Consider the following 14566-nt stretch of genomic DNA (forward strand, 5'->3'; position numbering starts at 1 on the left):
AGCATCACACCAGCAGGGGGCAGTGTTCCATGCCGCAGCAAAGGCAGGATTGAGGTGATCACCCCGAGGTCTCCAACTCTTGGCAGTATGCAAACTAAACCTGGATTTGTCTCTAAAGACAACCCATTTCCACTCCGTAGCGTCCAGTTTTATGATCACGACATCACTGCAAACCAAGGCAATGGTGGGTGGGTGTCAAAGGCCGTACATGTAAAGGGCACTGTGAGACCAAATGTCCTACAGCCAAGCATCTGGAAATGGTTCCTACAGACACAGCGGTGTAACGATAGTGCCCCCTGTCTCTGGATGACAACAATACAGTTGGAGCTACTCATGCTTATTGGGCAATCAGACACTCCTCTCTACTGGTGGTCTGTTGAGGTCGTCCTGAGCCCGCGCACCTTGTGTGCCCTCATTCATCCACTGGTCCCAACACCTCCTAATAGTCTGGTCAGAACGGCCAGGAGGCGGGCAAGTAATCGCTGCGACCATCTAACTTCTCACATTCTAATAATTCGCCCCTCTCAGACTCTGGTAACGGGGTGACATCTCTTTGATGGTGTCTAGTGGTCAACAAGCTCCACACAAGCGCAAGAAGAGGTTACTACATACAAGCAGCCTCTCAGAGCCTTTTATAGGCCAAGGGGGAACCACTTCTAGGGCTTCAGGTGGTAAGTCTGTTCATCTAATCACACCACAACTCCAATCATTTGCATATCTGCCTGAGATGGAACTGCATGCCGAGTTTAGCAGTCAAACCACAACTTCTACGCTTGATTATTGTTTTTTTTTGTTTGTTTTTTTTTTACAAAGAGTGTATATAGGAGTCTAGGAGAAAAAATAAAGAAGGTAAGCTCAAGTTCTGCAGGATAACTGAAGGCGATACGTAGGTGCTACCTATTCATTAGCGCACGGAGATAGCTTGGTGTTTTACTGCATCTGTCGTAAACAATAGCTTAGTGTGTTGAAGTGAATGTAAAAAGGACAGCAAATAATTCATCTTCCTAAGGGTGCACACATGTATAAACAGCGTGCGTGCCGGAGCTGCTGGAAAGGGAACAGAGAGGGGATCAGGAGGTACTCCTTTAATAAATCCTCTGTTTTCTGATGAACATCATTATGTTTTTGTTTTATTTCCTTTCCAAAATCATAAAGAAGGGAATGAATGTGTTTTGACCGCCTTAGAAAGTGAACGAGGAGATTGGCTTTCCTTAAAAGGGTAAAATGGTTATTCAGGAAAAAAGAGCACTAAACGTTCAAATCGTGTTTTGTAAGTACCCGGATCTGGAAAAAAGGCAATACGGACTGTGAATTGGGGTTTGCCTTTGTTTGAGACCATGCAGGTGATACGTGGCCTGTTCTGCAAGATATTGGCACAATGTTCCTATTACTACTTTGTATCATTTTCAAGCAATGATCAATTAGTATCAAGCAATTCAAAGATGGAGCAACTGTGGTATATGACCATGTCACTTCTCCTATTCTACCCTATTGGAGCGCAGCATAGGATGTCGGATAGAAGGTTGAACTTTGGAAAATATAGTCTATATGATTCAGTACAATTGTTTATGCGAGGGGATGCTAAATTGCTGCCAGAAAATCTGAAAGTCCTGATCTCCCTGAGCACAAAGAGTGATCGGCAGCTTTTCCCATATGGGTTTGTATACAGAGTGAGCTGATGATCAGTACTGGGTGGGGGGAGCAGGATTCCCAGGCTTTCACTTTAACCCCTTCCAACACCATCGCATACATGTATGTGGTGGGAAGGGATCCCTTCCAGCATCCTAATATAAAGTGTAGATTGCGGTGCTGACAAAAGTAGGGGGTCCCTTTACCGCCCAGCCCAGCATCACAATCTCTGGGTCTGAATGGTTTATACTTTCAAACAGGTGCATAAAAAAGGTCTGCAGAGCTGTCCTTTTTAAGTCCCTGATTGAGGCGTATACTACATATGCATGTAACATTACATTACAGTTAAGAAAAAAAAAAGTTGAAAAGTAAAAGAACCCCAAACAGACGAAAAAAATTAGCTACTTCTAAAGTAAAATAGCTACAAAAAAACAAAATAAAGTATTTTTTATTAACCCCTTAAAGGGGTTCTGTCATTAAAAAATTTTTTATACTCACCGATTCCTCCCTGTCAATCTACTTACCAAATCTTCACCTCACCTGTCTTCTCTTGTCTCCTGCAGTCACCCCGGGTCACCTCACCCACCTCACCTCCAGCTGGCTGATTCTTCTGCTTCCTGTAGCGTTATGTACATTCACAGGCAGTCTCCTTTCTGCCCGAAATGTACGTTACATCACAGTTCACAGCATAGGAGGGAGTGTTGAGCTACTGCAGAGACTGTGCATACCCAGTGTCTCTGCAATAGATCAGAATTCCTTCCTAGCCAGTGAATGCTACAGCACAGGGACGTGACCCTCACTGACCCGGGCCGGAGGGAGAATGCGAGGAATGCCGGCTTCATAACAAGCCAGCTGGCTTACAGTGAGGTGACCCAGGGCACTGGAGAACCTCAGTGAGGAGAAGATGCCATAAGGAGACTGACTGCGGAGGAATAGGGGAGTATAGATTTTAAAAAATCTGTTAAATGACAAAACCCTTTTAAGGACCAGGCTGTTTTGTACCTTAAGGACCAGACACTTTTTGCGGATTTTACCCATGTGGTGGTTTTACTGCCCTATTTTTTTTCTTCAGCTACCAAAATTATTTTTGCTGTATTTTTTTTCCCGTGACATATGGGGCGATTTTTTAATAGCTTTTTCCTTTTTTTTTTTTTGTTTTATTTGGGATTACGGCTAAAAAAAATTATTATTTTTAACATTTTACAGTTTGTTTGTTTTTTTAAATTGTTAAAATTTATACTAAAATAAAGTATGGGAACGGGTTCCTCATTTTGTTTCGGACATTTTCTTTTTTATGCATATATTTTTATTTAATTTATTTATTTATGTAACTAGTTTTTTTACTTATATGACTCCCATGACGTCATATAAGACCTCTGGGGGTCATTTACATTGTATTTTCCTTTTCTTTATTACACACTTTTCCGCTGTAGCTGGGGAATCCATAGGAGCATCATCCAAAGGAGTCCTAGTTACAGGGGAAAATATCTCTCTGTAGTGACAATAGTCACTGGCAGAGCTGCAAGGTTTGCTAGGACCCTGCAGCTCTGCTGTAACAGGAGGACTCGGCGGTCACATGATCTTTGGGTTGCGTAGTGGAAGAAACACTTTCACTACTTAGTACATAGCGCTCATTGAGCACTATGTACCTGGGAAAGAAGAAGGCAGAAGCGGTTAAAAAGCGCTCCTTGCTTCCCCTCTGGTTCCTCAGCTGTGCTTAACAGCTGAGAACCTGTCCTGCTCCTGCTTAATTACAGGAGCAAAGGCTATAATCCTGTGTCGTACATTTGCTATCAGCGTGAATGAAAGCCTAGGACCAAGCGCTGTAAATTTACAGCGCTTGGTCCTTAAGGGGTTAAGTGGATGTTCTGGAAAAAATCTCAGAATTAAGATCCCATGACCATGCGAGGAAGAGGAGGCCAGGACTTTCAGACAGAAATGACTAACTAATCAAAGTAATACTAGCCTATTTATAAATATACTTGGGGGTATTTACATAGTGAATTTTAAAAAATTACCGAAGGGGTTCTTTATAATCAAGTAAGGCCCAAGCTCCATAAATATACGGCACATGGTCCTAGGCTTTAATACTGTGCCATAGTAAAAATGCGGTGTGGGATTAAAGCTCCTGCAATCTTGCAGGAGCAGGTCGGGTCCTCAGATATCAATGACAGCTCAGGACCCGAAGGAGAAGGCATAAACGGTTTTCATCTACTTCTGCTTTCTCTTTTGTGGGCTACATAGTGCCCAATGAGCCTTTGTAGAGATTAGAGAAAGCGGAAACATTGATTCCGCTATTCATCCTGATGATCACGTGACTCTGTACTTAAAGAGGATTTCTGAAAATTGCAAGAATGGTGCCTTTTAAATATCCAGGCCGCCTCCCTCTATCCCTTCCCGTCTCCCTCCGGTCTTGGAAGCTCCTGCTACGGTCAGCTGTAGATGAATGACCCGTGAATGTGAAGGCCTGTGATTGGTTTCAGCAGTCTTGTGAATGATGAACGGCATGTAAACACAACAGGAGCATCCAGGACCGAAACGGCCGAGCGCGGAGCGGTTGAGGCATTTAAAAAGGTAGTAGGATTTTTCCACACTTGTCTGCTGCCCAAACAGTTTTTACAAATTGTGGTACCTCCTGTTAAAGGGATTGTCCAGAATGTTGAAAACATGGCTGCTTTTTAATGCTGAAAACCCAAACCAAATTACAGAAAACTATATGTCTCTGAGCTCATTAGCACCCCTTTCTCTATCTTGTGCTGCTCTCAGGTAGGGTAGTATAGGAGACCTGACAAAATTGTGGTTTGTCTTAAATTTCTGTTTATATATTGCAAAAAAAAATGGTAGACGTGTATTTGCTCATCTTTTAGCCTCTTTGTATGCTTTGATACTTGTGTCTTTTGTAAAATAGATTTGCTCATTTTGTCTTTTATATTTGCAGGTTAGTTCATGGGTGACCTGGCTAATCCTTGCTGCGGGGTCCATGGAGGAGAAACGAGAAGTATTTTCCCATTTGGTGCATATTGCGAAGTGTTGTTGGAATATGGGCAATTACAACGCTGTGATGGAATTCCTGGCAGGGCTCAGGTACTTCTTAACTGAAGAGAAGTGAAAGCGGCTGTTATAAACATCAACTGGCAAAACGTCAGATTGGGTTTTACATTGCGCTACAATTACAAACATTTGCGGACTGTTTGGAACTAATCTCAAGAGGTCATAATGTTTACAGGCTTAAAGCAGTCCTGTTTAATCTGTTAAAATATTAAGTATAGTTAAAGTAAATTCTAATGCCAGGGAAGTGGTTGATATAATGGAAAACGTTGAAGATGGCGTTTAGCTTTTGTAGGTATAAACAGCGCTTTTCTGCACAACATGTCACGTCTCTTAGCTTTATATATTGGTATAAAACATACTTGCCAAAACTTACCTTTAAGGGGTTATTCAAGGATAGACTTTTATCACTAGGATAGGCCATAAAGAGTCTGAAGATGGGGGATGCCTCACTGCTGGCAATCCCACTGGTCCAGAAAACAAGGTTCTGCGCCCCTTGCACCTCTTCCCCGTTGCCTTAATTCCCCCCCCCCCCAAGTGAGGAGGAGATTGAATGAAGCAGCGGTCGCACATGTGCAGTGCCACTTCATTCGCCTTTAACGGGGTTGAAGGAGATAGCTGAGCACTTGTACTCAGCTGTTTTCATCGGTCCTATTGAAATGAATGTATTGGCGCCATGCATATGTGACCACCGCATTATTAACTCTCCACATTACTGCAGGTGGGTGCAGTGAACCCGCAGAGACAAGAAGAGGGGATCATGGGACCCCATTTTCAGCATCGGTATGGGTCTCAATGGTGAGACAACCCTCCCCATTAGACTCTTATCAAGGATAAACATCTGCCTTGTGATAACACCTTTAGCTCTTTGTGGTCTTCAATCTGAATTTTTCCCTGCAGCCAAATGACTACGTGGCCTAGGAAATATTCATCATTGCACTCTGAGCATGCTTGGAGTGTGGAAAACATAGAAACAAGGACTGTAATACTAGGCAGTGACTGCTGTCAGCTATCTGCCTCCCACTCCTGGCCGGCTGTACTCTGCCTCTCCCCTGACATCACTACCATTAATACTCCTCTTTACAAGAGTGCTCACTGGACTTGTGGGGATTAATCCTCTGAAGGCAAATGCACCCTTGGAGCTCAGCGCTTGCACCTTTCAGAGGGTTAATCCCCACAAGTACAGAAAGCACACTTGTCAGGTGGAGGTTAATGGTAGTGATGGCGGGGGAGAGGCGGAGTACAGCCGGCCAGGAGCGGGAGGTAGCCACCTGACAGCTATCACCGCCTAGTACTACAGTCCTGGTTTCTATGTTTTCCACGCTCTGATAATGAATATGCCCTTTGAGAACATACTGTAGGAAGAAATGTCTGAGGTCTAGAGGTTCACAACGTGTTGATTGATGTCATATTTATAAATGTTGTTTTTATGCTTCGCCTTAGGTCAAGGAAAGTATTGAAAATGTGGCAGTTTATGGATCAAAGTGACATCGAGACGATGAGAGGCTTGAAAGATGCGATGGCTCAGCACGAGTCTTCCTCAGAGTACAGAAAAGTAGTGAATAGAGCCCTAAATATTCCTGGTTGTAAGGTGGTTCCTTTCTGTGGAGTCTTTTTGAAGGAACTTTGTGAAGTTCTTGATGGAGCCGCAAGTTTAATGAAACTGTGTCCTCGCTACAATTCTCAGAATGAAACACTGGAGGTAACCTTAGCAGCCTTACTTTGTGATCACTGTGTGTTCACTCTTATTTTCTGTCTTTTACAAACATATGGCTGTTTGTAAAAGACAGAAAATAAGAAACAATCTGTGGCAGTGGGTATAAGGCCTCCTTCCCACGAACGGATTTCCGCCGCGTAATTCGCGGCGAAAATCCGCTGCGTTGCCCGCAGCTATTAGGTTCTATTGAACCTAATAGCACAATGCTCACGATGCGTAATTCCAGCGCGGAATTACGCACCGCGATTTCTCCCGTCCTCACCCGCAGCATGCTCTATTTTCTGCGGGTGAGGACGGGCTGTACGCACTGACGGCTTCCATTGCAGTCAATGGAAGCCGTCCGTTCACGCTATCTCCCGCTGTAACCAGCGGGAGATAGCGTGAAAAAACGCTTTCCCGCCCACCGCCGCGCGTCATCTGACGCCAAATGACGCGGCCGGCCGCGTCACGTGACACGGCCGGCCGCGTCACGTGACACGCTCGGTGACGCGGCGGTGGTGGGCGGTGACGGGCGGTGACGCGGCGGTGGTGGGCGGGGAAGCGATTTCACGCTATCTCCCGCAGGTAAGTATAGGGGCTCTGGGGGGCGCCGTGACGGGCTTCACTGCGTAATATTACGCAGCGGACCCCGTCACGCTCGTGGGAAGGAGGCCTAAATCTTGGCTCCTGCTCTGGTCTGGTATCTTAGCATGGGGTGACTTGATTCAAAGACAAATTGACCAAATGTATTACTGACAGATATTAAATTGCTTAGATGTGCTGTACTAAATGAGGTATTACAAAAATACAATATTATACGTTACATATTAAGTTCAAATGGATAGGTAACCCTGTAATATTTTGCTGGGCCAAGTTCTCCAGAGTTGGATCAGATCATCCAATGGAACAACAAATGATAGCGTCTTTAACCCCTTAATGACATGGTCCCCTTTTCTTTTTCCATTTTCGTTTTTTTCCTCCCCCCTTCAAAAAATTCGTAATTCCTTTATTTATCCATCGATGTCGCTGTATGAGGGCTTGTTTTTTGCGGGACTAGTTGTATTTTTCAATGTTGCTATTTAAAGTACCATATAATGTACTGAAAAACTCTTAAAAAAAATTCTAAGTGGAGTAAAATGAAAAAAAAACCCGACATTTCGCCATCTTTTAGTGCATCTTGTTTCTTCGGCGCACAAGCGGCAACAAAAGCAACATGAAAACTTTATTCTATGGGTCGGTACGATTGCTACAATACCAAACTTGTATAGTTTTTGCTTACTATACTCCTCTTTTTTTTTTTCAAAGACATTTAATTTTTTTCAATTATTTTCTGCGGTCATTTTGTGCGCGCAATAACTTTTTTATTTTTCCGTCGACGTAGTTGAGCAAGGGCTCATTTTTTGCTGGATGTCCTGTAGTTTCCGATAGTAGAATTTAGAGTACATACGACTTTTTGATCGCTTTTTATTGCGTTTTTTCTGGGAGACAGAGTAACTAAAAAAGTGCATTTCTGGAGTTCTTTATTCTTTTTTTTCGGACGACGTTCACCGTGCGGGAAAAATAATGTGCTACTTTGATAGATCGGACTTTTACGGACGCGGCAAAACCAAATGCATATTTTTATTTTATAATTTTGATTTTTTAATTATAGAAATGGCAAAAGGGGGTGATTTAAACTTTTATAACTTTTTTGTTTTTGCAATTAAAAAAACTTTATTAATTTTTTTAAAACTTTACTTTGAAGTCCCCCTGGGGGACTTTAACATGTAATGTTTTGATCGCTCCTGCAGTATGACGTAATGCTATAGCATTGCGTCACACTGTTTTTTGACAGGCAGTCTATCAAGCCACTTCACTGGAATGGCTTGATGGGCAGTCTCCCAAGGCAGCCCTGGGGCCTTTTAGAAGGCCCCCGGCTGCCATGACACCTGCACGGCTCCCCCGATCTCACCGTGGGGGGGCCGTGCAGGATGTTCTGGGGGTTTAAATGCTGCTGTCAGAATTGACAGCGGCATTTAAAGGGTTAATAGCCGATAGCGGCTATTGCCCGCGGGTGTTAGCTGTTATAAACAGCTGACGCCCGCGCTGTATGGAGAGAGGTTGCCACGCAACCTCTCTTCATACATATCCCGCCGCTCCATGACGTACCGGTACGTCATGGAGCGGGAAGGGGTTTAGGACGCTGCCGATTTTTCTTTGTTTTTTATTTTCAGTTTCTCCTCCCCACTTTCAGAAAATCACAGCTCTGCAGGCTTGTATTTTTCAATGTTACTATTTAAGGTACTATATAATGTACCGAAAAACGTAAAAAAATTTGTGAGTGGAATGTAAAAAAACGCAATTTCGCCATCTTTGCAGCGGTATTGTTTTTACGGTGTACACGCTGCGACTAAGATAAGAACTTTATTCCGTGGGTCAGTGTGATTACGATGATCCTAGATTTATTGACTTTTTTTGGTGGCATTACTTTTAAAAAATAAAATTTTGTTTAAAAATATATTTATTTATTAGGTTTGATTTGTTTTGTTACCCTGTTGGGGGTCTCAGCAGTCAGACTCCTACTGATCAGATAATTATCCCCCATCTTGTAGGGATAGGGGATAACTTTTTATTTTGGGGACAACCCCTCTTAAATAGTTGCATAGTTTGGACTGCCCCACCCCAGTTTTCGAATTCTTCTTTAATAGCTGTTTTAGGCTGCCCGTCCAAGGGCGTTGTGGTATCCTGCGGTGGATCTCCGCTGCGGGAGCTGCCGCCCAGGAGCAGGAGCCAGCAGACGGATCTCCGCGGTAGGCTCACCGTGGAGAATCGCGGCAATTCGCAGCATGCTGCGACTTGCTGGCCGCGAGCGGAGAATCGCTATGATTCTCCGCTCATGAACAGGGGGGCTGCGCTCTTCATAACAATGCTATGATAAGCGTTCACTGCGTTCCCCACGGCCGGATTATCGCCGTGGGAAACGCAGTTTAATTTCGCCCGTAGACAGGCAGCCTTACTGTGGGATAAAAAATGTGTTATTCCTGGATTCAGTGGGTGATTGAAACTTTATTCTGGAGATGAGGGCAGTGTCCTACACAGCTCTTAGCTTTGGCAACATGATTGAGGGGTCCTTGTGTATTAGCTCAGTACGTACTAAGAGTCTTGTGTGCGGTGTCTTTGTACATAAATCTTTCTTTGGTCACACTAAGCCAGAACCCTAAATACAATAACATGAGACCGTTTATATATTTTCTAGTTTGTGTCCGACTACAATGGACAGGACAACTTTATTCAGCGAATAGGGAAGGATGGGTTGAACAACACCGAGAAAGAATCCACCGTCAACAACATCATGCAGACCATCCGTAGCTGCAACCGCAGCCTGGAATCCGAGGAAGGCGAGGAGAATGCTAGTGAGAACGGGGCTGTGAGGAAAAACTCTCTCATGGATAGAAACAGATTTCAGTGAGTGCAACACCTTATTTTCGTTCTTCGTATCGTACAAGCGTACTGTTGATGACTAATTCACACCTGGCAGCCCAATGCAAAACCAATAAAAGTATTCAGTTAGATAGAGGAACGTGAAGAATTCTGCTGAAGTTACTAGCAATTCCTCTGAACAATACAAAAAGATAGCTGAGTTAATACAATGCACATGGGCTTCAGCTATGGAATGTGTGGAAGGTATTTCTCGTATGTTTCATTATTTTAATCGTTGGATTCTGGAATTTAAGGTGACGCTCTGCATAACCGTGGACATTTAGTTTGGGGCATATTTTTTAATAAATATACGTTTCACATGTAAAGGTTTCTCTGCAGACTGGCCATATACATTAAACAAAAATAATCTGTCATCTAAAGTGTAGGCTGTAGTACTTTTGCTAACTACGAAGAGGCATGCCTAAAGGTGGCCATACGCACGACAGCAAGGTCGCCTGGAAGCATTCATTGGACCTCTGGGATGCCTTGGTAACCTATCAGATATATATAAAGACAACCTCCTCCTATTCCCGCAGTCTTAGGTGGAATGGTCCACATGCCATCTGTTTAGTTAAACAGCTCAGCTGTTTAGAATGGCCGGCACCCATCAATGGCTTCTGAGCCTGCTCCATATTCCCCTTACTCATATATATGTATGCATCATTAGTAGAGATGAGCGAGCACGCTCGTTTAAGGCTAATGCTCAATCGAGCATCGGTCTTGTCGAGTAACTGATAACTCGACCGAGCACCATGCGGGGGGGAGAGAGAGATCTCTCACTCTCCCCTCCCCCCCCCCACCGCCCACCCGCATGGTGCTCAGTCGAGTTATCAGTTACTCGACAAGACCGATGCTCGATCGAGCATCAGCCTTAATAAACGAGCGTGCTCGCTCATCTCTAATCATTAGTCATTTAGAGGTTAAGCAGCTGCAACAAACTCTTCTACAGAGAAGAGACCTCTGCTGACTTTGGATTGTGAATTTCCAGAAAGAGAGACACATTGCTGACAAACCAGAGCTCATGTTTGTTGGGTGAACGTCTTTATTGCAGAGGATCTGTCAGCGTTCCTGACATGTTGTACGAAGTAAACCCTTGCATTTTCCATGTAGCAATGATGCGGGAGTATCTTTTCTCAGAACTCTGCATTGTCTTTCCTCTGTAATTCCTTCATGAAAATCTATGAATAAACTGACAACAAACAATTGACTTCCTGCATCAGACTCTGTAAAGACACAACTTATTGACAATGGTGCTACTCGGTTTGTAAGCTCATTCATTACATTACCGTCTTATCTTATGGGGCATAAACGTATTCACTAATAATGTCAGGAGAGTTCACCAGATTAAATATGAATTCATAGGAAAATAAATGTAGTCTTGGCAGCATCCAAAGTGGTAAAACTAAAACTTCTTTATTCCTCCATAAAAGTACAGTAACTAGCAACGTTTCGACCGTTTACAGAAAGAAATACGGCCCTTCGCTTGGAGAAACTGAGAACACTTACAGATGCCATTCGTAAAATAGCTACCTGATCCTAAGATATAAAATTCTATGGAGTCTGCAACATAGGCCAAGCCATTAATTATTGGGGGATACATACCCATAATGCGTTCCCCCAACACTATTTTATACCAACTTCAAGAACTCCCCGCCTTCTATCATGATATGTACAGTTGAACAACACACGCATTTGCTGTGAAAATAGAGGCACCCCAATAGATCAGAACACCTGAACCGCTGGGGTTTTTTCAGGCTTTGACCTCCCTGTCTTGTTCTATCCTCCGATACCCTCCAAATCGGATCCCCATTGATGCTCTCCTCCAGTGGATGTCCTGAGGACCGGTGTATGTGAAATTTTATGTTCTGCACTCCAGGATCTAGGACGTACTAGAGCATCCTACCAGGGGTGACTCTGGTACGCCGGGTGAGCCCATTTGTACAACCACCTTCCTGCTATTTAGCACTATATCTTCTGTGCGCCTTCTTTCTCCACCTTCCCCCTGGGGCACTCCCCTACCGATTCACTAGCAAGATGCATAAAATCGCCGTTGTGAATTCATTTTTTATTAGGCTCTTTTCACATTGTGTATTTATTTGCTGCTCTTGTTCCGTCTTGGATATCTGTCTTTTATGCAAAAACCTGTATAGGGATAGAAACCTGCACTGATCCATAGGGCTTATTATGTGAGAGGAAGAGCGCTTTGGTCTCCGTTTCACTACATTTCCATCCCTGTTAGTCTTTTTGCTGGTACTTTTGTATCTAACTAAAAAGACTGGTAGGAACAGGAACCTAATGAAACAGAGAGTCTCCATCTCATATATTAAACCCTATAGTTTTCTGTCCCTATACCATTTTCTGCATCTAAGACGGAAACCCAACGCTTAAAAAAAAATGCTATATGAAGAGAGTCTCAATATATGAGAGTATTGCCGCCGCATTCCGTAGCCCTATCATGAGTGTTCTAGATGCAACGCACCGAGCGCCAGCAGTTTATCTTAGCTTAAACATATGCAAAATCCATTTAAGTTCGTCTGGATGTTTTCCAGCATGAGTATAATTACTGAATTACCAGCCATCCATGCTCCGCTTATGGAGAGAATACGTTTGCATGGCCAGTTCATTTTGTATTTCATGTTAATGAATAATGACATTTTTAAGGACAACGAAGGATTTTTGTTAGGGAGAATATCGGGAAGTAATTTATTTTCATTTCTGACCTAATCCTGCAGTTTCCTGTACTAGTCTGCTTATTTCATTTACCTGCCGTGGTAAATCTCATTTTAGTGGAATAATTTGTTTTGCTGAATAATTTCCTTAATATTATTAGAAGCCTCTGGATGAGGCTCGTGAGATGCCAGTTTTGTGGTCCAATTTATTGCCTTCCTTTGGATGCTGAGATGCATTTTTGTTTGTTTTTGTGTTCGTGCCTGAACTGTACAAGCACTTGGTGAATACTACGTAGCGTATAAAATATTTACAGGCAATCAACAAAATCCCGACGTTTTTATTTTGTTGTCAAAAGCGTCATCCGCGTGTCACCCCAGCGCATTTATGGCTGAGACTAAAGGATTGATGTATGCTCTATCACAAAGGTACCAGGTCTGATCTTCGCTTCGGTTCAAGCCATGTCGAAGGTTCTCCAGCGGACTTCAGTGAAGACTGACGATACATCAGATCTTTTATATTTGGTGCATTTGAATACTATGGTGATTGCTGCAGGTCATTTCTGCACATAGGGCACTACTTAAGCGTGTGTGCCCTTCAGAATTAATCTTTAATGTGAACCAATTAACGGAGATGTAACGCGGAAGCCTTTTCCACTGATGTAGTAAATGTATGATCCTCCGGGCTTGTCCTGAAAGAAGATCTTCGTGCTGATTATAGGCTAGGGCTGCAAGACAACTTAAAGTTCTCCAGGTCCTTTCACACGGTCAGATAACTTGGCTGTGCACTGACTGACAATGAGCAGGTCGATGCATTCATGAGCAGATTATCTGTACTGTGGGGAAATACGATCATTAGTACAATTATTTGCTCCCATAGAGCTGCCGTTGGCCAGCTGTTTGCATAGGGACATGTACAGCTGACCGGCAAGTATTTTTATGCTTTCATAAACGAACTGATCAGTCCGGACAAAAGACCCCACTGTCTGTATGTACATTAAAGCTGAGCTAGAAGAGAAGCTTCACTCAATTCTTTAAATAAGCCTTGAGGTCCCCCTACATGTTAGGTAAATGTTGTCCAAACCCACACAGTTTGGTGGCTTTGGCCAACTATGGTATGGGGATCCCCAGACTACGAAAGATCGGACAGGTTGAATTTCAACTTCCGATAAGTTTATTTGCCCTGGAGATTGGCCACCGGCAATGTGGTGTGGCAGCAGCTTTTATTACTCTTCCCATGGAAAACACATGGATGCTCAGCACTATCAAATGCTCATATGAACGGTGGAGTCCTCAGAAAGGGCTATCAGCCAGATGAGCGTTCGGCCGACAACTATTGACTAGCTACTATTCACTATCGTTAATTCTTGTCATTCATACTGGATTTTGTCTATAATTATGTCTTGATTTGGATATGTTTATCCTATATATACTATTACTTGGTTCATTTAATTAATATATATATTGGATTGTTCCATTGTGGTTTTCTGGCTCATGAAGCCCGCATAAGTGGAGGTTCCCTCAAGCTTTGTTTGGGTCTTCAGACTTATCCATATTGTAAAAAATAGCAAAAATGTGGCAGCATAGACAATAAATTTCCAATGAAATGACCTTTTAGTTCTCCATGTTCTTTAAAAAGCAAGCCATCCATATTATCCATATTGTAGTCATGATATTAGTAATAAACTTAGTATTTATCCATCTTGATCCAAGTTGACATTTTTTTCTCAGCTTTCTTTGTGTCACCACCTGTTTCACTATATTTCTGCGCACAAGTTGTGTAACTGTTCCCATGTTTCATTACTATATCCTCAGTTAGGGCCCTTTTACACGGGACGATCTGTCAGGCACAGAAGCCCAACAAGTCGTCCCAGTGATAACACAGGAGTGAGCATCGCTAGTGAATGGAGGCGGAGCGGACCAGGGATCATTCCTACCCGCCTCCATTCACAGTAAGCAGACAGTCGCTCATAAATGAACGATTGCCTGCTTACACGGGCCGTTCCGTCATTCAGTTTTCTGCATGCAGAAACTGAACGCCGAATGAGAAGTGAATGAATTCTTCCTT

At 43.2% G+C, this 14566-nt stretch overlaps 1 protein-coding gene across 7 annotated transcripts in view; it reads left to right on the forward strand.

Moving 5' to 3' along the window:
• PLCE1 (phospholipase C epsilon 1) overlaps window positions 1-14566 on the forward strand; it is a 278460-nt gene that overhangs the window by 194207 nt on the left and 69687 nt on the right. For all 7 annotated transcript variants that reach the window (XM_066600696.1, XM_066600699.1, XM_066600700.1 and 4 more), the window contains exons 5-7: window positions 4568-4713; window positions 6121-6379; window positions 9609-9817. In XM_066600696.1, coding sequence (XP_066456793.1) covers window positions 4568-4713; window positions 6121-6379; window positions 9609-9817 — 614 coding nt within the window. The remainder of the gene's footprint in view (window positions 1-4567; window positions 4714-6120; window positions 6380-9608; window positions 9818-14566) is intronic.

This window comes from Eleutherodactylus coqui, chromosome 4 (genome assembly GCF_035609145.1).
Source record: "Eleutherodactylus coqui strain aEleCoq1 chromosome 4, aEleCoq1.hap1, whole genome shotgun sequence".
NCBI classification, from domain to species: domain Eukaryota; kingdom Metazoa; phylum Chordata; class Amphibia; order Anura; family Eleutherodactylidae; genus Eleutherodactylus; species Eleutherodactylus coqui.